Here is a 24992-nt window from a genome sequence, read left to right as displayed (position 1 = left end):
CGCTGTGCCACCAGAGCCCATATGGCCTTCTTGTTTGCGAGTGCCGTCCTGGTCATTTGCGTGCAGAAGACGACGGCAGCATTCTCCTGGAGGGTCTCTGTTAGCACGGTGAGTTCCTCGCGGGAGAAGTGGACTTGCCGCTTGCGGTCGCACGCTTTCTTCGCTGCTTTTCCCATTATTCTTGGTTTCGCTAGGGTGGTTGACGGGTTGGGGTGTGTTTCAGGGTAGTGATTTTAGTGGTTGTGTGGTTTTAGTGTATTTATAGGTGTGCGCCGGGATGTTTCCCGTTCCGGGCCCATGTTTTAACTTCCGTTTCCGTATATTTCCGGGCACCGTACTTTCCGGGAGGCGCACACTGCGGTGACCGCTAAGAGGGGTGGCGGTATTGCACCTAGGGCGCCGTACGGCGGCGGTGTGGGCCGTTTTGGGGTCATTTCCGCCATCGCGGACTTTGCACTTCCGCCATGCCGTGGTGCTCGTGCCCGATGGGTCGGAATGGGCCGCACTTTGCTCCTTCGTGCAATGGCGGAAACGCTATTTCCGCTGTGGCGCTCCGGTCAGTCGCTTTCCGCCAGGGTCGTAATGAGGGCCATTGTCTTTATGCAGAGAAACTATTGCTCTGTTTCAAAGCTGCTACTTACCATATGTATGTGTATCACATGATGTGACTGCACAAAGGAAAGGAGAGTGAGTATAATGTATACAAATATGAGCATATACAGGGAAGGTAGAGTAATAAAAATAAAACTATGAGAAAGTGCTGATAACCCTAATGATTATCTTCATGCACAGAAAGGATTGCTCTCTTTCAAGCCTGTGTCTTCCGCTATGTATATGTTTCATATGATGTGACCTGACCCTAAGTCTACAAATATAGTACCTTTTCAATTTTTACTTCCTGACTGTTACTGAAGAAAACTATGTGGCCTAGATATGTCAGTAAACGGAAAAAAGGGAGAGCCAGACATGTGATGTCATCAGTGATGTCATCAATGACATTTGTGATGTCATCTTTGATGTCCTGGGTGTTAGTGTTAACAGTGTACGGTGGCGCGAGTTATGGTTGCTTATCTTACCATAACTGCCTAACTTCAGGGGTTTTTCGGTTTTACTTTGAACCATAACGTCCCTTTAACAAAGGTTTTTCACTGAATGTCATAGGTTTTTAGTAGCACAACTTAACCATAACGTCCCTTTAACAAAGTTTTTTTACTGAATATATATATATATAGAATAAAGCATAACATAGATATATTTAGCAGCCATGCCAACATTCCTCAGTCCACTGACACATTCAGCAGTATATTTACCTATGCATGGAGCACCACTAGAAGGCTAGCACACTATGCCACACCCTCATTTTTGCATGTACCAGATTTGCAATTTGCATCAGCAGCACCCAGGTATCGAATGGTTTCACCCTCACTTAAAATAGCACCAGTTCCAATGATATTTATGGTACACAGATTTTGATGGAATATTCGTTGATACAAAAACAGGAATGAGTGTTATATCCCTTAACAATGTTTATTATTTCTCTTGGCTCAATATTAATGATAGACGTTTTCCATTGGGGAAATGTATCAGGTAGGCACTTTCCCATGGCATGAATATTTATCCGATGCACATCCAATATTTCTACGGCACACAGTTTGAATTGCACATAAGAGCATTTATTGGTGCAGTGCGCTAAAGCTCCTGGGTAGGGTTGTAGACCGTGAGTATTGGATTAGTTCATGCACTTCTTTTCAGAACTGCATCTAAACCCCATGCCTTTTTTTTTAACCAATTTATTTGTCGACTGGATTGCTTTTATTGGATCACAAGATTTATGCAAAAATGCAATGGTAACTTAGTGTTCCATTCAACAGATGTTATGGCCTAGTGGTAGAGAAATGCATGGCTCTGATGATTCATGGTCAATATTCTTTGTAGATGCGCGGCTCAATAAAAGACATCATAACCTTTAAGATACCCATTTCTTTCTTGGATGAGCAGGGTGGCAGGCAACCTTCTTGTTGTGATCAAAACCCCTACTGGCAACTTGAACAAATGCCCTTAAAGAATAAGTGTGTATTGTAACCAGGAGAGTGAAAACTCGTGGACCCTGATTATGTGTCTCCCTAGCAGAGGTACATTTCATCAACATCATCATCCCTGTGTCATCAGCGACCTCCATGCTAAACTCTTTTACTGAGAACAGCCGTAATTTCCTTGGATTACTTTAGGGCCCAGGGTGAGGTATTTGTACATTTAGATGGTTCCATGTCATTTCATTGCGTCATGTTTTTTTTGCGGGGTTATTTGCCGTGGATTTTTTAATGAAAAAAAACACATTGAATGTTATTTTTTATTCTTGGGGGGGTCCTCCCCCAAATCCCCAATGCTCTTTATTTTTTTTTAAATCCTCGAACACCCACACCCCATATATATATTTGCCTAACCACCCCTAAAAATTCAATGAGTTTTTTGGTTATAATAATCGCAGTAAAAAACCCTGTAAAAAAGAACATCCCACAATGAAAGGACGTCGTACCTTTTAGATGGCTTGCAGATATCCTCTTTCCTAGTCACAGCAAACTTTCTTTATTATAATTAATTATAATTGTTCTTTCATAACACGCTTAATACCATAGAGTGGTTTCTAAGCACAGGATCGGGATTCGAATCTGTGTTGCGTTGCAAAGTCTTGCTTCCAAGACCAACACGTTGCCCCTGAGCTATTTCCCCCTCACCTACTAATGTGGTACATACAATCTGTCCCCTCCGGCACCCTGCAACCTGTTGTTTTCGCAAGTATCGGATGCGCCTTTGTTATTCCATTAATGCTCTGATGACATTATCACTTATTACTAATGTTGTTACTATAATTTACAGAGGCAATGTCAAGTAGGGACGGTCGCAGCTTTGTTCCCACAAATAGCCAGATCTTCCATGCCATTGTGATTCCGTACTTGGTAGTTTATTGAAGGTTTGCTGTATAATAATGCTATAGCAATAAGCAAAACAGATCTGATTGCTGATGCCGGGCCTTGCTCCTCTTTGCCTTTGCAGTGGGTGCATCGCGTTGACAGCAATCGTCAGCAGAAGAAAGATGGCGCATCAGACAAAGGGCGGGACATGTTCTGAAATGCCCACTGTAGGATCCCATCAAAAGAGTTCTGCAAGAAACGGGACAAGACAAGTGTCATGACATAAAGAGAGCATGGAAGAAAGTGGGGATGGCAGAGAGAGAGCTACACATTCTCGATTGTCAAGTGAAGAGTGGGATGGAAGAAGACAAAGACAGAAAACATCTCCATAATAATGAATTGGTGCAATCAGGATGTATATTACATGATTGCATGTGCACACTTGTCTATGAGGACAATTAGAGTGTCCAAAATGCCAGTAAGGCAGTCTCTCAGTGCCAGAGTAATCAAAACATCCCCCTTGCTGCACCTTCATCACCACCATCACCACCTCTGTCGTTAGATATAAGCAATACTTCTGGGCATTGTGAGAGGACTCCTGCTCCACGCAGCTTCTCATACCGTTCATCTACTCCTTCTCTATTTCCTCCCAACCTCACTCCCTTCAAGCACTACATTTCCCGCTAAGGACCATTATTGGTCTAGAAAGCTGCTCTCCCAGATGTCCTCGTATAATCCATATGTGACATGCATGTTACCTTGAAAATGGGTTTGTTTGTAAATCATCATACTCTAAGTGAAAGAATTTAGGGGACTCCCACATACTTCTACGTTCCTATCCCATCCTATTTAGCAGAGTATGAGCTCCGCTGGTAAGATGGCACTTTGGGTTGAACACCTGCTGCACATTGCAATTTAAAACCCAGAGAGATGAGTCTTTGCAGGTCAATAACTCACCCTTCCGTTCCCAAAGAGTTCAGCCTTCCAGGGAATAACTGAAAACTAGGGTGAAATAGCTTTGCAATTTGCAAATAATAGACAAAGGTGCAGATGTATACATAATCTATCCATAATTACACTCTATGTATGCAACACTACATATGGTAGAGCAAAATCAAGAAGTTCAACCAGAAGGAATAGAAATCTGTCACACAATTGTATTATCTAGGTATGCAGAACACCAATACGTCACAGAATGCACTGATCGGCAGACGAGACTACCTCACAGAGCAGCAGTTAAAGAGGTATTTCTGGAAGTGTCCCCACTTTGGGGCAGCTGGGGTCATAGAAGAACAGCGCAACATGACAACTTTCATCTCCTCCTCAGGAACTAAACACAATAGAGGGAAATCTAGCCTCCTCAACCACTAGCCACTCACTATGGACCACTGATCACCTTTGCTCCCTGAGTTTTAGCTGGAAAGACAGGTACACTATAGGCTGGCTGGTCACATTATCAGTTTTATGACTGAGCACCACTCCCATTCTACCATCAGACGTTTCTACATGGACAATGAAGGGCTTGCTAGATAACTATTTCAAGGACGCTACATAGGCCACTCTTCTGAGTTTTTAAAAGTGGCCTGTCCCCTCTTCCTTTCTCAGTATCTTCCATCTTGGTAGTCCCATCAGAGGAGCTGCAAACAAGGTGAAATGATGAACCACAGTTATAACTTGTCATGACCAAATAAGGCTTTGCCTATTTGGGGTGGTCGACACTGTACCCCAATTTAGCCTGAAAAGGCTTCAATTGGCCTCCACCTATCACTTTTCCAAGGTACCCAGAGCAAACTGGTACTTCACTTCCTTCACTTAAAGACTTGATACTTGGGATCCACTCAAGCATAATCCTTTTGGGCTCCAGATATGACTTCCAAAAAGGCAATGTCATGCCATTGCAAACGGCTTAAGCCCAGATAGCAATGGCTGGTAAATCTCAGGGCAATATTCAGGCCACAGAGCATTGCAAGAAAGGCATGGTATCAACAGTAAGACAGACACAAGTGACCACAGTTCAAGAATGTTTATTGAAATTTCACAAAGGGGTGATAAACCCCGATCTAAACCTAAATCTATAGATGGAAGCAAGCTACGACTCGGGAGCAAGCTACGACTATCAAATAATAATAATGCAGTCCTAGTGGAGTCTTGTCAAAATAAAAGGGCCTATACTAAAAAAACCTATTGCCAATCCTTAACGCTAATTTACAAATAGTGTGGGGTAATGTTCATGAAAAAGAAAGAGGTGTTCACAAAATAATATGTCAGGATATTTGGGCAGTTGGCCTCCCTTCCCACGTTTTCAGCAAGGCGGTTCACCAGAGCAAAGCACACATTCTGGCTTCTTTGGCACCAGGATACAGTTCTATTTCCAGCAACAGGGCCTTCTGTGTGCAAGTTTCTTTTCCTATTAAAGTCTCTTGATTCAGAGGGCGTGATGCACAAAAAATTAAGATACACATTTCTGTTCTTCTTATTAGCATACAACGCGGGTGCTTCACCATGGATCCCCCTGAGCTGGGCTTAGATCCCTGTTAATTTATGGTTGTTACTGACGATTCCCCTGTTCAGCGCTCATATCCTACATTTTACGAAGTTCAGAGAATATTCGTTTTCTTGGGTGACTCACGGTTCACCCCAGGTCCCCCTCAGCTGGGCTCAGATCTGGTCCCTTTTCCAATTAGTCTCCCTCAGCCTGGCTTGGATCAATTGTAGTTCACCTTGGTTTATCGAACACTTTTAAATGTGCACATGGTTTAGCTTGACCCGTTGCAGGACCAGTTCAATACAAACTTCCGTTTTACAATACAATCACCATTAAGTTGGATACCTAAAACAGACCTTCGAATGATCACCCATGTGGCACTGGACCACTCTGTATATGGTATCTCACTTGGCTTCCCCAAAGTTCATTCACTCTTTTGGTTTTCAAATATATCCGGTTTGCTCATCACATGCGTTTCACACACTAGACTCTTTGGATTTCTTCATACAATGTTGCTGATTGCAACCTTGGCTCAAACACAAGCTGGTTTGGTATCAGTCTCTGCGACTCACCGGCTGCTCTGTCTTTACTGGCGCTGCTTTGTTGTGGGAGCCAAGGACAGTACCACAGCGACAATTGTCTCTCCCCGCCTTGGTAATCAACACAGGAGAGTCCCGGGTACCTTCGATGCACAGTGTAGGTTTGTTCAGCTTTAGTTCCAGTCTTAGGCTTCCTACTTTCCAATATGCGCGAAAGTAATGGCCTTTAAAGGTCAAGGGCACTTCCCTCCCTGCAACCGTCTCTGGTCTCGCCGTCTTTCTCCTTGTATTAAACTGCAATCTTGGAACTGTTGTTTCCTTGTGTGCTTTTCCTCGCTCAGAGTGTGCTTTCATGCTCCGCCTTGTATCCATGTGGGGAAGTGTGATGGAAGTTAGGTGTGTGTAATGATCAGTAATTGCCTGACCTTGCTTGACCATTGTATTGGGACATGTCAGGTATATGGCTCTGGTGTTAGTCCGTTGTTGCTCATGGTGAACTGTCCTTGAAAAAGTGTTTGTGTTGGGAAAGGGGTGGGGGGGTTGAGTTCCTAGGTATCCTTCCTGGTAGGATGTGGCAGGAGACTCACTAGAACGAGGTAGGACGGGGAAAAGGTGTTACAGGAAAGGGGATACCACATCTCACCATCCGGTGGCCCACTTCCACTCCCCAAAGACCCCTCATCCAGGTGATCCTCACATACTGGTCCACCCCCAGGAACTGGATACAAAAGTGATGGCCGTGTCCTGGCCACCTAGATGACAGATCCCCGGGGATTAGCGAGTGAGACACCTTCAGGTTTCTCACAGCATGAACAAGCAGAATTAGGTCCATGAAAGAGTAACAGGAGGCATTATGTTTTGAAGAGTAGCTCCATGAATAACATCTAAGACGCACAGAACTTTTTGGGGGACCAGGATCCCTCCAACTCCCACTGGCTCTGGCGTTTGTTTCAGTGAGACTCCTGCCACAGGTCAAGAGTTTCCTTACCCCCTCTCATGCCAGGGTCATGACCCTGTCACAGAGTACACTCTATGTAAGTGTTTATGGTTGCTTTTGAGATAACTACTTTCTCAGCTGATCAGATTAACATGGTTGAGGGCGCAGGTGTCTGACCTGAGCAAATGCCTGTGGAGTTTACTTCTGGAAAGGTAAATAAGGGCCCGATCTTCCCATTCATGTTCGACACCAATGGAAGGATGAGTAGGGCCGAGCACCTATCCACAGAGGGTTTGGTGTGTGAAGTAAACCCCATAGAGCTTGTGTAATTGAGGTGGCCTACCAGAATATCATGTTGATGTAAAGCAAAACCTGAAAAATGAACACTTCAGGTGGGGATACGTTAGCCACCTATCTGCTCCCTGCTGCCTCAGACACTGCTCTTATCCAGAGCAAGTTACTGGTAGAGGTCATGTGCGACTTGAGCAGAAGAGCAGAGGCTGCAGGCTGTCTGGATCTCTGGAGACATTGGTCCATTGAGTTCCCTTATGGGAATACTTAAAGACCTAAAGGAGGCCCCAAGGTCAGACGCAACCTTGGCTTAATGGCAGGCTGAGCGTTGGGAACGCAACAGAGCAAAGGCCTGCTGTCCATATTGAAATAAAGATATGGACAACCATTTCTAATTATTGATGCAGAGCTTCTGTGTTAAACCCACTTGTAGGCAAATCAGCCCTGGGGGTAGACCCCTTTCTAAATGAAAATTCTGCAATCCCAAAAAAACCTACCTGTTGTTTGGCTTCAGGATCAGAATTCAGAGGCCTAGCGAGCAAGGTCCAAGGAATCAGGAATCGGCTGGCACTCATAGAAAGAAGGAACAAGTCAAAATAAAGAGGAGCTGGAACATGTCTTCCTCCCATACCATCCATATGTATTACTGCCCAAAGGGCATGTGATGTGAAGGAAGCACACATCTGCCATCCCGTCTTGGAAACTTCCCATGTAAGTATTTAGAAAGGAAGCAAGGTTAGAAATAATAGCTTATATTTTAGATTGAACTACATAGAACATCTCAGTAGCATTGATATGCATCCAAATGCAGCCACCCAGGGTTCAGCCAACACCATGCACAAAGGCCAGAACTTTGCGGCATTTTCTGAGCTGAACGATGCGCAGCGGACTCCAACTGCAAACCTAGTGAAGACAGTCCCAAGACCTCCCTGAAGGAGGCGTCGGTTGCCATAATAGTGATGCATAACACTGAGGAGCAAAGCCTCTGAGGATGCATACCAGGTAAATCTGCCAACTAGGTACCCCGAGTAGTGGGAAGTAGGAATGATTGACTTCCCACTACATTTAGTAACTAGGTTGCTGTAAGACATTTGTTGCGTCACACCCTTCAACATTTCTCAGTGTGAAGACCAGGTAAGAGGTACCCTTTTGGAAGGAAAACAATTTGTCCTTTAGTTCTGGCATTGAAGGGGTCACCTTTGCCCCTCAAGGTCCACCTTTGAGTTCATTTTGGCTTGTTGTTGTTAAGGTGGTCTTTCGCTTTGTTGTTGTAGATTACCCGCACTACAGGGATTGAGGATCAGTCCCAAGTTTGGCTAGGAGATTTCAGGGTGCTCAGATATTTGTTGTGAAAGTGGTCTTGTCTCAGCCTTACCGGTCTTCTGCATTGTCGGTTTCAGAAGGGTCCTCTCTCTCAGCCAGCAGATTGACTTCCATCTGCTCGGATAACTCCTTTCGGGTGTTCACTCCTCTACAGTCTGAGGCTTTGTCCCTGCACATCTCCTGGAGATGGGGCCTCTTTGCTAATTTTCTTAGAGAACTTGTTTTCTAGCTCTGCCTCCCTTGGCACCCATACACGATGAACGCAGCGTTCGGTTCCCCAGCGTTTCACCTCATTTAAGTTTGCTCCTATCAGCCATTTGAGAGCACTATTAGTAAAGTGTGCAATAGTTCCAGTAACCCACCAACACTTTGGGACGTCACGTGATCCACTGCTCTGCCACTGGTTTCATAGCAAAACCCTCAATTGATGGGTCTTGCCCGAGACTCAAAGAGCTAATCTTTCCTATAGCTGCCTTACAACTTGTATTGAGGAATACACGCTATTCGCAAAAAAAATAGTTACAGACAAAATAGAAAACACAGCACAAAGCAATGACAGTCCAGAACATTCAGGTAATTAAACCTGCATAGAGCAGCATTCTAAGTATTCAGTATTCCTAAACTGATACATCCATGCAGCACACAAGAGAAGCAGAAGAAGACACCCTCTTCCTCCCCAAGAATGCAAGTGACATCAAAAGAGCAGAGACCCAAGCATCTGCAAGGGAAGATACCACTCCTTGATATCCGACCTCTGCACCAAGGGGTTCACCAGGATACTAGCCAAGTGATACTGTGGGTCAAGGGGTAGAGTTAAGGGACAGGGTACAGACAGGCGCATTCCCTTTGTTTGGCTGGCTTTGGAATGGCCACTACCAAAGAAGGCGGCAGGACAATCTGCCCACAAGAGGGCAAGCAGGGTAGAGGTGCATGACTCTCTCTCTTCCAGCCTGGCACCTATCTTGTCCTCTGAGCACTTAGTGTGGCTGCCACAGAAAGCATGGAGTCCAACACAGTCAACAAAATGAAGAGAGCTCAAGTACCCATGTCAGGCCAAACTAACATATGGTAAAAAGATGTTTTCATAGTCGACGAGGCTTACTTAAGCACACACCCACAGGAAGGCTTGCCACTGTCTACACAACCCCCACCACACGCTTCGTGCAAACCAATCCCCGAAACAAGCAGTTCATCAAATCCTTGTCTGTCTAGGCCATTCTTCCCTTACATGGGAAGCCAGCCTAAAGAGGCCACTCTTCCCTTACACGGCAAGCCATCTGCAGAGGCCACTCTTCATTTACACGGCAAGCCACCTGCAGAGGCCACTCTTCCCTTACACGGCAAGCCATCCTGCAGAGGCCACTCTTCCCTTACACTGCAAGCCACCGGCAGAGGCCACTCTTCCCTTACACGGCAAGCCATCCTGCAGAGGCTACTCTTCCCTTACATGGCAAGCCAGCCTAAAGAGACCATTCTTGCCTTACACGGCAAAGGACCTGCAGAGGCCACTCTTCCCTTACACGGCAAGCCATCCTGCAGAGGCCACTCTTCCCTTACACGGCAAGCCAGATTAAAGAGACCACTCTTGCCTTACACGGCAAGCCACCTGCAGAGGCCACTCTTCCCTTACACCGCAAGACAGCCTGCAGAGGCCACTCTTCCCTTACACGGCAAGCCATCCTGCAGAGGCTACTCTTCCCTTACATGGCAAGCCATCCTGCAGAGGCTACTCTTCCCTTACATGGCAAGTCATCTGCAGAGGCTACTCTTCCCTTACATGGCAAGCCAGCCTGCAGAGGCCACTCTTCCCATACACGGCAAGCCATCCTGCAGAGGCTACTCTTCCCTTACATGGCAAGCCACCTGCAGAGGCCACTCTTCCCTTACACGGCAAGCCACCTGCAGAGGCCACTCTTCCCTTACACGCCAAGCCATCCTGCAGAGGCTACTCTTCCCTTACACGGCAAGCCATCCTGCAGAGGCTACTCTTCCCTTACACGGCAAGCCACCTGCAGAGGCCACTCTTCCCTTACACGGCAAGCCAGCCTGCAGAGGCCACTCTTCCCTAACACGGCAAGCCACCTGCAGAGGCCACTCTTCCCTTACACGGCAAGCCATCCTGCAGAGGCTACTCGTCCCTTACACGGGAAGCCAGCCTAAAGAGGCCATTCTTGCCTAACACGGCAAACCACCTGTAGAGGCCACTCTTCCCTGCACACCCAAGTCCTTCTACAGGCATTCAGACTAATTACAAATAAAATACAGCAATAGGAAAAACACCACCTAGACTTATAGATAGGCCAGATATAAGAACAAGAAACGCAAGTCTACCACGATAAACATTTAAAGTTTAAATGTTTGAATCCTGGTTAGTCAGACTAAGCCTTTTGATACTTCCAAGGGCAGCAAAAAAAGTAACACTGAATTAGGTAAAATAGTACCGTTTTAAGCACCCACTAAGAGACAAATCAATATACAGCAGAGGTATAGCCAGGATTGTCTAATAAGTTGGAACTGAATCTAATGTAGTTGAGCCCACCACAGTGACATTAACTCCTGTACTACATGTCCACACAGTGCTGCTGAGTGGGCATGTACAGATTTTGGGTGGGCTTTGCCTGCTCAGACCCTACCATGTCTATGCCTCTGGTTTACAGTACAGTTGGTAAATTACCTGTGTTTCATATTAGTATACACAGTATGCATCCCCGAACTCTATCTGGTAAATTTATAGCAAGTGGCTGAGTAGTTCCATGACCACGTAGAGTCAAGAGGCAATGTTCAAAGAGCCATTTTACCACCAGAGTGATTAGCAATATGCTTTTTATCTACGATTTGTGTGACTGTAGCCCTTATATTTATGTATTTATAGTTGTATTTAGTTAATTATAAACTTTACAACTTACATTTTTATACATTTTTTTTGACCCAGATGTCTTCTGTAATGGGGTTAATGATCTTCTGCAAAGGGATTCCCCTTGCTTTGTTCAATAATGTCCATATAGAGCTAGTATTGTAGCTCCCCAAAGCCCCCATCATATGCTGCCATTTGACATTCAATCTCAATTTTAGCTTTCTTTTGTTCCAATGTCTATATTGGATTGCTAGTCTTTTACATTCTTTCTTTCTGTTATTTGGGGACTCCTCAGTCCTTTTCACTTCACGCAATTTTTTTTCTCAGTTTCCTCCTTACCACCAGAAACTCTACATCAAAGTGTTTATGACTCTTTGTTCCTAGAACAATCAGGGGCCCTACTTTTGGCACTGCACTACAGGTGGATAGTTTCTCAAACAACAATTACAGCTTGTTGCTAGTTAGTATTGTCAGTGCATGCGGGTGTCAGTTAAAATCCGCCGTAATTCTCTACATATTTTTGAAAAACTAGCAACTGACCATTTTACGCAATTTCTTCTGTGATTGCGTGTCAAATTGATTGCCCTGCCCTTCATATTGCTCACAGATATATACAAGTGAATACTAAGAACAGTATGATCACTGAATGGGAAGGGATTGATTTTAAAATATTTCACATATCTGAGAAGGGAGGTGTTACCGCAGAGGTAGTCCAATTCTGCATTATTTCCATTGGACCACATGTGCCTGCCTGGTGTGTCACTAGTGGTCCTACCATTTAGGATTCCTAGATCCCACTCTGCCATAAACTCTCGCTATTCCACTCCCCTTCTATTAACCTTAGAGCAAGACAAAGGGCCTCATTACGACCCTGGCGGCCGCGGTATGAACGGTACCGGTAAGTTACCGGCACCGTTCATACCAGGCCGCCACATTACGAGTTTGCTCACGGGTGGCGGTATGCACCTCTGGTCTGGCCAGACATGCATAACGGCACCCGCGAGCAGACCAGGATGCTAACAACGCACCCGTCATTAAAGGGTCTGTTGTTAGCATCCTCCCCATTCCCATTGAGCTCTATGAGGGCTCAAATGGGAATGGGGAAGTACCGGGTCCCGGTCCCGAAAATGGGAATTACCGGGTCCACAAAAGTCGGAATGTCCCGGTAATTCCCTTTTTTCGGGACCCGGACATGAGTTTGGAGGTAGCCATGCCGCTAATGATGGCATGGCAACCTCCAAACTCGTAATGAGGCCCAAAGTGTTTTTTGCCGCAACACTCTAATATATTCCTTCCAGTGAGGTTACTCCACAACTTGCATTCAGGTCTCCACCCAACAATATTGTGTTGTCATTAGACGATATACCCCACTTGGTTAATAGTTTGTCTATATAATCAAAGATTTCACTGGTGAGGTTTTTATTAGGAGGATCATATACATTTATCACTAATATATTTGGAAAATCTGACAACACCCTAAATGTTATCTCGACTGCCAACAGATTATCATTAGGATAAATAGGGCCCACCCTACTTGAGGTGAACTCTTAGTTAACTCCAATTATCAAACCTCCATAGGGTCGACCCTTCGGACCCTTTTTCGCATTGACCTGATGAACCACATAACCATCTACATAGAAATTATTGGTTAACCATGTCTCTTGGAGCATGAACAGAGGATAGGATGTAAGAGCATTCAATGAAAAACCTTTCTTTAGAAAATGTTTTTGGATCCTAGCATTCCGCAATGCCAGTGTAAATTCTCATTTTTGCAGACCATCCATACACTGTATTATAGTTTTCAAGCACTGCCACCGTTTTTAAATTGTCTAGTCCTTCTGTGGTTGTACTCTCAGATTATCAATGTTTGGTTGTTTCTTTCTGATTGTCCGGCACATCCATTATTTCTTTATCCAGATCATACCCCACGTAGTCCAGTGATTCGGGTTGAGTCCTTATTAAAACAACAGTTGAGGGTAGGACACAATGAATAAGTGATATTGCACTGAATCCTTTTTTCATGGGTTCTATAAAATCAAAGTCACATGAGTTCGAGATCCAGGGATTTTCACAAATAACCCCATCAGTGCCGATCTATGTATGTGTTTTTTTGTTTTTAGGCCGTTTTTCCCACTTATGGTCACAAGCCGCACATCCAACAGTTGCATTGGGACTTCCATATTTGTATGCTTTGCTCGCTTATTACCGTGCGTTTCGTGTACCCGCACACAAGCCTTCTCCTTCTTACGGTTTGATTGGCCCAACTGTTGTTCTTCCGACGTAGACTTGTGTGTGTTCGTTTGTTTAGAACCAGCATTGCTAATGTTTTTTTCTTGTAGCAACCAGCTGGTCAGTGTTCCGGTATTCTGTTGTTGATGTTTCTTTTTCCTATTCTCCCTCTTCCTCGTCTTTTTTGCCTTCCCACTGGAGTGTATTACCGAAACCATTATGGAATTTAACAGTTGGATCTCCGACTCTCTATCTGGAAGGTTCAGATTCTCATTTTCCTTTTCTTTTAGCCCTCACAGCTTTGTTTTCCTGCGTTGCTGTTTATAAATTGGATACGTAAGTGGGGAAGCAGTCAGACTTTCTATGGGTATTATCCAGTCATCCTCCTCCTCCTGACTATTAATGACGATCGGCGAAGAACCTTGCCCTCGTTCTATATTTTCCACCATTATAATAGAAGTGCTGTCAAATGTTTTAGATATTTAGTAAGTACTTAAAATATATAATACGTTACTGTGTTTCTGAGTATCGGTGAATATGCGGTCACACAATGTTAGTAATGTAAAGTTTAAAATCGCGTTAGGTAGGTGTGTACCTGTTGCAATGGAATTTTCTGATCCGATTTGATGTGTTCTCAAGGTTGCATACTCGTCACCTGCGGCAAGTTGGTCAATTGCCTGTTCTACTGACTCCTTAGAACTCGGTGGAGGCGGTGAGATGAGTGTATCTGGAAATAGAATGGATGAGGCTGATAATCGTTGGGAGCTGAGTGCTTCTTTCATTTCTACCCAAGTATTCCGGTGAGGTACGTTCTTCTCAGCCCTCTTATTTATAAAGTTTCTGGATGTTCCACATAGGCGGTAGCATAAGTCAAGTAGTGAATTGTCATCTATCTCTCCCAGGAAAACACCTGACATTATACTAATGCCGTTTTCAGTTGGTGCAGGGGCTTACAACAATTTATCAGGCTGACGCACCTCCACCATCTTGATTTTCCCTCCGAGCTTGAAGTAGGCGGTAATATGGCCTGCCGATTGGGTTTCATGGGGAATTTCCTTAATTACTGATGTTACAGATTCCTGAAGGAAGCCTACACCTTCTTCATTCGCAATTCTGCCCTCAGCCCTTTCACCTCTTCTGTATCCGTTGACATATGGCCTGATTCATGGATTATTTGCGCCAAAAAAACAGGATTTGTGCGCCATTCTGCCCGCAAATCCCCATTAGTTAAACAGGGATTTGCGGGCAGAATGGCGCGCACATCCCGTTTTTTTTGGCGCAAATAATCCATGAATCAGGGGAATGGTTTAGCTTTGCACAAATTATAATGTTTATTCTTGCAGGGAGCTTTTCCGGGCATAATGATACTTCGAGACAGCAAACAGACTCAAGGATCGCAAAAGAGGGCCAGACTCTCCCATTGCAGCCCGCGTTCCAGCTTCACACGCTTTTCCTCCACAACCAGACGTCTAATTCTTTTCCCTACTTTTTTACTTGTTTATATTTTGTATTTTCTCTTTGTTTGTTCTGTATTTCAGCACCACTGTTTCTTGTTCTTTATGTTTGCTATTTTATCTCCCCTTTCTACCATTTCTACATTTTTCTCCACCCTCTGTTGTTTAATTCCAGCAGATCCTAATCTTGCTTTTCATTCCTTTTTTCATGCAATATGATTTTCTTCTGCATGTTGACTTTCATGTCATCCCTCTTTCCATTCATTTGCTTTTTTCTGCAGTTATTTATCCTTTTTAGGTTCCATAACTCCGACTTTCTGTCCCTCTATTTTGAAGTTATTTTCTTGTTCTATGAACCTTGTCTTTACATTGTCTCCCTTGTTTTTGCTTTCTGCCTTGCCTTTCTTGTTTTAGTTTCGGCTAATAGATGGCTCTAAACCTCTGCAATGCAGAGTAATAAATTATGTTATGGAGGGTGGGTAAGAGAAAATGGCATTGGCTGATAATTACAGTGTTTTGGCTACATGCCATTCATCTCCATACTTATAGGCTGCTGATTTGTTAGAAGCACTTGCATGTCCTTTCTGGACATCGTTTTGTTTTTTCCTATGGACACAGTTTCAAATATTTGGCAAAGAGTGGCAGCTGATTTGTTTTCTATTATCATGTTCTCTTTGAGAATTGCAATTAACTTCCATCCAGCTTGGAAGATGACCAGCAAATTAATTACTGCTGCCTGTAAAGCGGTGAGGTCATTGCAGCAGGGCTCCACCGGTGGTGTCGTCGTTGCAAATGGCTCAGCTTCTCCCCTCTTCGGATTTCTTAGGTCCTGTGGCGACTTCTGAAGTTCCAGTCCCAAAAGCCCTGCTTTTATGCAGAAAAACCCCCATTCAACATCCTAGCTGTCACTCATACATGCTAAGTGCTGAGCGGGCAGCTCACCACTGGGCCAATCAGAACAGAGTGTGACTTGGGTTGCTAAGGCAATGCAGTCCAGGGTGCCAATTCCCCCACCCACACATCCTGTGGAACACAGACAGAGTGGCACCAGTTGGAGGGCTTCTGTGGAGAAGCCCGACGAAAAGTCGAACAAAGGGCCCGACCTTGGTTGGAGTTACAGAGACGGACACAAACGCCATTTTAGAAAAGAGTTCTGGCGAAAAGACCCAACCGGTGATTTTATATTAAATAAATAAACCGGCGGTATCTTTAACATTGCACCAAAAAGTGGTGCGTTTAAAATCAATGGGAAAATCCCTTAGGTATATTCCGGTGGAATATTTTGCGTGATAACCACTGCCACCAGCCAGAAACTCGACAAGGGGGGACTGGACAGTGCCCCCTTGGAAACAGACCTAGGGGCAATCGAATTAACCCCTTCCAGTACTTCCACAATATGATGTTTTGTACTGGTTCTGTTTACAATTTTGGACTGGTAAAGCCAATGGTGACTTTACATGCCCTGGGAGACCGTAGTCAGTCCCAGGGTATGGAGTCTATGTTTGGGGGTCACTATGACACCCCTGTGCTACTGCACTGAGGGTGCTGTGTAACACATACACTAAAACAGATGATACCCTATGGAGTAAAAAGACCCCATAGCACATAAGCACACAATAAGTCAAAGACATACCTCAAATCATGCCTAAGAGTGGGAGGAAAAGAGTCTCACTCTTAGCAGGAGAGAAAAACAAACCCCAAAAATCCAGCAAAGCTGCTGGGGGGCTCACTAGGTTTGGGAAATTAGCCTTATAAGAGAATTCTCCCTAACATTCCGAAGCCAACAACACACACCCTCAGTATGTGAGGGTAGGAGAAGAGGATCGTGAGACAACGCAGATGTCATTTGCAGGAAGGGGCACAATGTAGGAAACCCCTAGCAAGACAAATTACTACAATACAATAGACACAAGTCTATAGCAAGCGTCAGAGGTGCTGTCAGGAGCGCAGAGGGCAATGTGTCATAGTACCACACTGTAGTTTTAGGGCAACTCGGGAGGTAACACTTACAATATAACCGAAATAGGATACAAACCAGGCTGGCCTTTGTGGAGAGAGATAGTCACAGGAAATGTAGGGGTAGGAGCTGGCTGAAAGTAAAAGTGACGCAGAGAGAAAGAGAAGGCAGAAAAATATACTGGGTAACATGGATTGATCAGAATAAAGGGTATACTGGAATATGATAAGGGTTTCCATGAGATTAGGCAAAGTCCTTGAGATCGGTACCAGCCGATTACTCTTAACAATTCTGCAATTACGTCATGGGCAGCACGTGATGATTAGATGGTTGTACTCAGTGTAAGAGTAAAGTGGAGACCATATACTGAGACAGGTGAAACTCCAATGAACTAGACTAAGGCAACAGAAGTATTTCCCTTATCTGATCTTGATGGAGACGAACCCAGGGGTTCCACTGTATACAGATACAGAGCTGAGACACAACAGTGAACCATTTTGTAATCAAGACGAAAAACACAGAGTGGATAGAAATAACCAAGTACAAAATAGGCAGAAAAAAGAAGCAGGAGCAGAGACTGCAGACACATGCTATAACAGCAGTACTTAGTAGACACACGTGAATGCTGGCATACAGGATATCATGGACCAAGATTCTGAACAGGTATCATGGACTCAGGCAAGGAAATGTGCCACGCAAACTTGGAAACCTAGCGTTCTAGGAATATCATGCAACATAAAGCATTAGTCATAGGAAAGGCAGTCGGTCATTGCCAACTCAGTGAATACATGGTTCAGGAACTTAATGCAGTAGTCACAGACAAGACAAGAAGTCACTGCAAACTCAGTGAATACTTGGTTCAGGAAATTAAGTTCACTAAAGGGCAGGTGCTTAAACTATGGACAGAAGTAAAGCATGAAACTTAGATTGCAAAGCGTCATAGGATGGAGAAACAGCTTTGCCATAAACAAGGTGATTCTGTGAGGTGGTGGTGGGGGGATGCTCACGGCAAAACACATGGTTTTAAAGGAAGGCAGAAAAGCAGCACAAATACCTTCAGAAAAAGGATTAAAGTATTACCTTTAACAGAAAACAGGACAGAAAGTGAAAAGCAGCTACAGCAGGTAGGATCCAGTAGCCAATAGCAAGATAGCATTGAAAAGTTAAAAAAACTGCATAACACAGGAACTCCTGTTAAAGGCACTTGATATAACACTTGCTAATCCACAGGATGCACATATGGAGCCCTCCCGGCCCAAAGCCAAACAGGGTGGGGCTGATTTCAGCCTGAGGCAGCTGTGTCCAATTAATCCCAATCCAGGCTTCAGTAGCTTTCAGCAGTGGTTTGTAATTAAGGCCCTACTCCCTCTCTTGGTGCCCTAACTTGTGACAGGTGAATAAAATCAGGCTTGTAGCAGCTGGTTCCAAGTGACTGTATTTAGTATGCCTCATCCAGCCCTTTGCCTCTTGGATAGCATACATCTACCAGAATGGCTAATATGGTTTAACCCAAAACCTGGAATAGAAATTTAAAGTAGTTTGGTCCACAACTGCAGGAGTACAACAGGTAAATGAATGCCAGGGCTGTTTGTGGGTGTTAACGTGGTTGTTATACTATGCATTATGTCTATGAATGGGTGCCTACAGTGGTGCTGGGTAGCAGGCCGGTGGATTCCTAACAGGTGCAAGCATCTATGGAATGATATGCAATGGGTGTTGGGGAGGCAGTTCAGTATCTGTTCAGCAATGCATTATATAATTAAGAACTTAGAAAAACAATATGTTGAAAAGGTAGAATGTATGGTGCCTTAGCGATCTATATGGTACTGCAAATCCATACTTCTGTAAATGTCTAGTTAGATATTAATTCATGGCATAGTCATAAAGTAGAGTGATGCAGACAAGTAATTGACACGTTAGGTATGACACAATGGCAGTTTAAAACAACTGCTTGATGAATGAAAGGGGTTATCCCTCACTGATTACCTGGAGAGAGAGAGAGAGAGACAGACAGAGAGAGAGAGAGAGAGAGAGAGAGAGAGAGGGAGAGAGGGAGAGAGAGTTTGTGTGTGTGTGTGTGTTTGTCTTTGTTAAGGGTTCCATTCCCGTCAGATAGCCCAGTGGCTTAAGCAGCTAGTACACTGCATTAAGCACTCTTACTATTATTAAGAGAAGAATGGATGGCTGTTTACTGGCCGGTATTTGAAACTGTAGCCTTCCAGTTACACACAGATCTCTGTAGTGGATTCTCAAATGTACTCAGCAAGCTCAACAACCTACAGTAACATCATCAGGTACCTAAGCACCCTGTGCGCAATTTCTGGCTTTGCCCCCTCACCGTTCCGGTGCAGGCATAGTAGGCCTAGAATAAAATACCATGTCACAATAAAAACAGGGTGGTAAGAACCACGTCAGCTCAGACACTGAACCTCTCATAATGTGACCAGTTTAGGTTTTGTTTATGAAGCGAAGCAATGAGAAGTCTTGCCACTCCAGTTTGGAATAAAAGTGCTGATTTATTCGGCATATAATGTGCCCTGTATTGATAGCATACAGAGTGCCTGGTAGCCTAAAGAGTGCCAACACATGTTTCGACCATGAGGGTCTTTATCAAGGTTGTGGTTTTAAACAGACGGTTTAGTGTACGTTGTGTCATTAATGTGTCGTGAGTCGTGATGAACCATGATCACCAAGTTATAGTGATGAGGGGGTGGTCATTATCAGGTGACATGAATGCATACGTTTATCATGTGACAATTATTTGTGGGTGAGAAGGGTGTGTTGGTGAGTACAGTCATAAACATTGTGTTATATACATTCAGTTGTTGCATGGCACATCATAATTGACACCCATAGCAAGGGCATACAAGTTAGTTACAACAGGTTGTGTAGAAGCAATGCACCAAGGGGCAAAGGCATGGAGAGAAAAGGGCATGTAGTTAGTTTGTGATTAGACAGGCAAGAATGGATGCTTGTTAAGATTGGGAGAGCTTGGAGGCTCAGGGGCGACATTACAAAGTAGTTTGGGGTGCAGAGCCTGGAGTCTTGGTGGAGGGTTCCAGAGTGAAGACTTAATGCTGGTTAGCAAGCTGTGGGATAAGAGAGGTGATTAAGGCCATTGTAAAAAGGAGGGATAGTCCAAAACAGACTGTGCGACTGGATGGAATGGGATGGTCTGTCTGAAAAGGGGGATGTGAGGTAGGATTGCTGGTGTGGGTTGCTGATGCGCTTGGTGGTGGTGGTGGTGGGGTTAGCCTTGTGGGAGATGCAGGTACACCTGTTGGCCACACACCCAGTAGTAGTCCATCATCGCTGCGGTTCCTTTCTTGAGGTCTGGGTACAGCACAGTTCTGTTACATCATTCGTTTGAACTGACCAAAATAATTTCTTCACTGAAAAAGCACAGTTCATAACTCTTTTCCTGGTGCACTTTTACTTGTTTCTCTATGGCTGCGATCAGGTGCGTTTTGTGATGTGCTCTGTCCATGTCTGTGTATTTTTTCTGGAACCTTCATCTTTGCACGTCAGGGTTGTTTCTTGCCACTTCTTGTTAACATATTTCGGCCCTTCGATAACCAGGTAGGGTTGTTTTGGGCAGTTGGTGTTGGTCAGGCATGTTTTGCATTTTCTGAATCAACCAGTTCTAAATGGACGTTGCGTGCCTAGAAAGGGTCTCTGATCCTGCGTAGCGCAAGATGAATTAGGCATTGTGCCTCTATAATTGGTACCTCTTGTGATACTAAAACCTTGGGCGCCCCAGATGCGTGCAGTTTTAAGGAGCATACTTAGCAACTGCTATTAGTTGTACGCCTTCCCACTGCATTCATGTCGGAAGACCAACTGTTGGAGTGCTCGGGATGACGGATATCTTCCACCGCATCCAGGCCTATGCCATGGTATGCATCATATTTAGGTTTGCGTATTTGCCTTTTCAGTCTGTTATGGCGTGATATGTGTCATTTTATTAACCTGCTCCTGTCGTTTGTAATATTTATAACATTGCTTCCATTACACAAAAAGTTTTTGACATTTGGAAGTAATATTTCAAACATGTCGCTTGTGCACATAGTTGTGTGAGTGTGTCTATCATTCGCGTGGGTACTTTTATACATAGTCCTGGTCATGTTTTCTGGTTCTGTTACATTAAAGGGTGTGCTTTCATTCATTATTTCATTCAGGTTCAGGCCTGGGGATAATTCAGTGAAATTAGAAACTATTCTTCTTTTCTAGTTCCCTGAGGTCCCTCCCCCCTTCTTTTAGATGGCCAGCCCAGATAAAAGATTCCCCCCAATATATACGTAATAAAAACATTCAACTGTAAACAAAATGGACGTAAAATAGAGGCCACAATCATATGAATATGTTCTTGTGCTACTAATAACTTTTCTATCTCTAGACAAAGAACAACGTGACGTTGAATTCTTCATTGTGGTAGTACTGTAGTGGGTAAAACAGGTAAAATAAAGGCATCGGAGGGTATAGGCATTGAAGGTAAAAGTAGGTACAAACTGGAGGGGGTGAGGAGGAAAAAAGAGAGTTTTAATTCTTAGGTAGCTGATGCTTTAGCAGCAATGCATGGTTGTTTATCTCTTGTACATGCACTTATATACACAACATTACACCACCTTAAATGAGGTAGGTCTGTTGTGTTAGCTTTGGGTTACTCTGCAGAATTTGGTGGGACCCTGCAAATGTCTTAGAGGTGTATCCAGTATCAGAGCCCTTTCACTTTTACTGCGAGAGGGGTGGAAAATACAACCTCGTAGGGCCCATGGAACCTGGGATTGTTCAATTTTCTCACAAAGCTTCTGACATAGACCAGCTCCCGCAGCAACTATGGTTGGGCAGGTGCTGGGTCAGGCTGTGGAGCTTCTGTGTTTTGTGTATCCTCGAGGTGCGGTGGTGCAATTTGTCTTGACACGCACCTGATCGCACGTGTTAACTGTGTCAAATATTGCTTGAATTCTTCACCTAGAATTGCTGCTGTTGTATGGGCATCTGATCCTCTTCTCACAGGGGAGATGGGTGTTTGCATGCAATTGCCAGTTACTATTTAATGGAGGGAGAGGTGGTGGTCCTTGCTCGGATGAGTGTGCAGATTGAACAGCGCAAGGGGTAGGCAATACACCCAGTTCTTTTTCAGGGTATTGCATAATTTGGAGAGCCTGCTTTTAATCAGGCAGTTGATCCTTTCTACCACACCATTTTCTTGTGGGTGGTAAATCGAACACATAGCCTAATAGTGCTGTGATCTCTTTGAAGGGCTCATTGAAAAAACAGGTGCGTTGTCGGATCTCAGAACGTCACACGCCCCCAGCAGGGGAAAACCTCTCAAGTGAGGAATTTTGCAGCACGCTTGGCATCTGGTGGGCGCATGGACTGGCTTCAACCATTCCAGAAAGTGAACACACCATCACAATCAGATATGGGGCCCCATTACATCTCTCCCCCATGTCTGCATAGTCAATATGCAGCTTGCAAAATGGTCCGATGGGGTGGGGCAGGATGTCTTGCAATGTTCTGAGCGGCATCCCTGTACTGAATACTTGGCAGGTGGTGCATTGAACGACCATCGTTGAGAGGTGTTCTTGGAGATTAGGAATGAACCAGTCTTCCTGGATGTCTGTTGCAATGTGTTGCTTGGAGCTGTGAGAAGGGTAGTGTAATTGTTCAAAAGCTGTGCGTAGCAGTTCTATGGGCATCATTACTTTCCCTGTGCGTTGCTGCCTCCATAAGAGGTTAGTTGGAAATTGCACACACCCACGTTTGAGCCAAATCTCTTGCTCTCCCTGTGGTGCCCTGTGCTGCAGTTCAATTATTTGTGCTATAGGGAGGGCTGTTTCTGTGTCTGTCTTTGGCCTGGTGGTGACTGCTGCAACAACATATTCAGCAGAGGTAGGCACTGGGAGACATGCCGCAGCTTTGGCTACCGCATTAGCGGCTGCGGTCACCAGTGAGATTTCATCTGTGTTGTGGGTGTGTGCTGCGCATTTAATGACCGCCACTACAGAGGGTTGTGCAAGGGCAGAAATCATGCTCCACTGGTGAGCCATCTGCCCTCCTGTAGCCCCTCCGTCTCCCGCGTGAAAGATCTGCATGCACTTTGGTGGTTACGTATGCCGAGTCTAAGTAGATGGAGGCATAGTATCCCTTGGATGCCCAAAGCGCCTCAATAAGTGCTACGAGTTTCTCTGCCTGGGCTGAATAGTGCATGGGTAGCCTTTTCATTACCAGTGTTTCATAGACATCCTCTAATTGCACCACTGCTGCCCCAACATGTCTCTGCCTTGTGTCCTGGTCAATTGTTGCTGACCCATCAACAAAAAGCACTTCCCCTTCTGCTAGAGGGCTGTCTTTGGCTTTAGAGATATCGGGCCTCATTACACGGACGGCGGTAAGGGTTTACCGGTACCGGTAAACCCTTACTGCCTTACTATGAGGTCCCTTTACGGGTTGGTACTTCAACGCCTGCTGTTTAGCAGGCGTTAAAACGCAACCCGCAAAGGGACCAGGGTGCTAATTACGGTACCGTAATTTGCAGCACCGTAATTAGCGCCTTCCCCATTCCCATAGAGCCCTATGGGGCAAAAATGGGAATGGGGAAGGGCAATGGGGGAAGGGGGAATTACCGCCCTGCCAACCTTGGAATAGGGCGGTAATTCCCCTTTCCTCCAAGGTGGTGCCGGTATTTTACCGGCATGGACCAAGGTGCCAATAGCACCTTGGTCCTCCGCCTACCGTGTAATGAGGCCCATCGTCTTCCTCACCCTCATAAATTGCACAGTCATGCAGTTGTAAGTCCTCGTTGGTGCATGGCTCAATGAGGAATGTGGCAGGGTTCACTGTTTTGCACCTCACAATGTGGATGTGTGATCTCAAGAGAATAATCTCATATGCTGATGCTCTCTGGGTGGTAAGGGTGGATTTTGAGCGATATAGGATGGCAAATACTGAGTGTTCCACATAAAGAGATACTGAGCACCTCATCACAATCGTGGAGCTTTTTTCGATGGTAAAGGCTGCGAGAGCTTGTTTGCACGCAAACTGTCCCTGCTTCATTGAGTCTAGTGTGCCACAGTAATAGGCCAGTGGCTTGTGGGCCACTGTGCTCTTTTGTGTGAGTACCGCTGTCATGGGGGTGCCATTGGAGTATGAAAAAATATTAAACTCAGGTGTCTAATCTGGGGTGGCAAGGACGGGTGCTGTTGAAATCTATAGGGGATGCCAGGCTAAAATTGGTTTGCTTTCTCCACCATCTGTCAGTACCCATGTGGGTCGGCTGTGCTCATCTCTCTGCGGAGTGAAGGTGAATATATCAAGTGAATGATATGCTATGATACGCTAAGCCTAATACTACATCACTATGGCATGCACCTGGGAGGCTCAGGGACTGGTGTCAGGGGGAATGGAGGAAGAAATACAGTGTGGGGTACATTTACTAGCCCCAACAGAACCCCCCTACCACAAAATCCACATTTCCCCATTTCACTCCAAAAGCAGCTGTGCTTTCTTTCCCTGGAGCAGAGGTGGCAATCTGTCAATACTGCCACTACAAAGAATGGCTGCATTTGCTTCTTTTAGCTAAATCCAGCAGAAAATAACCTCTGCACAGAACAGCAGCACCTTTTTCTGTTCTGTCATGTTGAATACTAAAACTGTGCACATGACTCCCAAGACGGCTTTAAAATGTGCTCTTCATTCATTTCCACAAAAATTGTGCCCTTCAAGGAAACCCCTCCTGGCATGTTTCCTTTCTGCTGAGTAGCAAGAGGTGAGGCAACAGCATTCCCAGAGCAGCTGATGTGCTGGGAAACCACTTGAAAAGTCAAGAATTCAGATTTCTACTGAAACACGGCTTGAATTTACGGACCCCAGCTATGAAAAGCTTTTAGAAAGTTAATGGCCAAAGAAATGTGTGCTACAGAAACCGCATTGGGAATCTCAAAATGTACTGAAATAAACACACGTGTGACATCCGCTTTTGCAAAAGCAAGGAAAACTGTTCTTTTGA

The 24992-nt window shown here is 44.8% G+C and overlaps 1 protein-coding gene across 4 annotated transcripts in view; it reads right to left on the bottom strand.

Moving 5' to 3' along the window:
• Window positions 1–1534: 1534 nt before the first annotated feature.
• LOC138491614 (nuclear body protein SP140-like) overlaps window positions 1535–24992 on the bottom strand; it is a 3009150-nt gene continuing 2985692 nt past the window's right edge. For 2 of the 4 annotated variants that reach the window (XM_069618232.1, XM_069618233.1), the window contains exon 35: window positions 1539–3161. In XM_069618232.1, coding sequence (XP_069474333.1) covers window positions 3081–3161 — 81 coding nt within the window. In that variant the 3' untranslated portion in view covers window positions 1539–3080. Of the gene's footprint in view, window positions 3162–24992 lie in introns of all 4 variants that reach the window. The other 2 variants (XM_069618235.1, XM_069618234.1) reach the window with 2 other exon arrangements.

This window comes from Ambystoma mexicanum, chromosome 10 (assembly GCF_040938575.1).
Source record: "Ambystoma mexicanum isolate Mex_15411 chromosome 10, UKY_AmexF1_1, whole genome shotgun sequence".
Lineage (NCBI taxonomy): Eukaryota > Metazoa > Chordata > Amphibia > Caudata > Ambystomatidae > Ambystoma > Ambystoma mexicanum.
The sequence above is the reverse complement of the archived record's forward strand: the minus strand, read 5'-3'. Positions and strand labels throughout refer to the sequence as shown.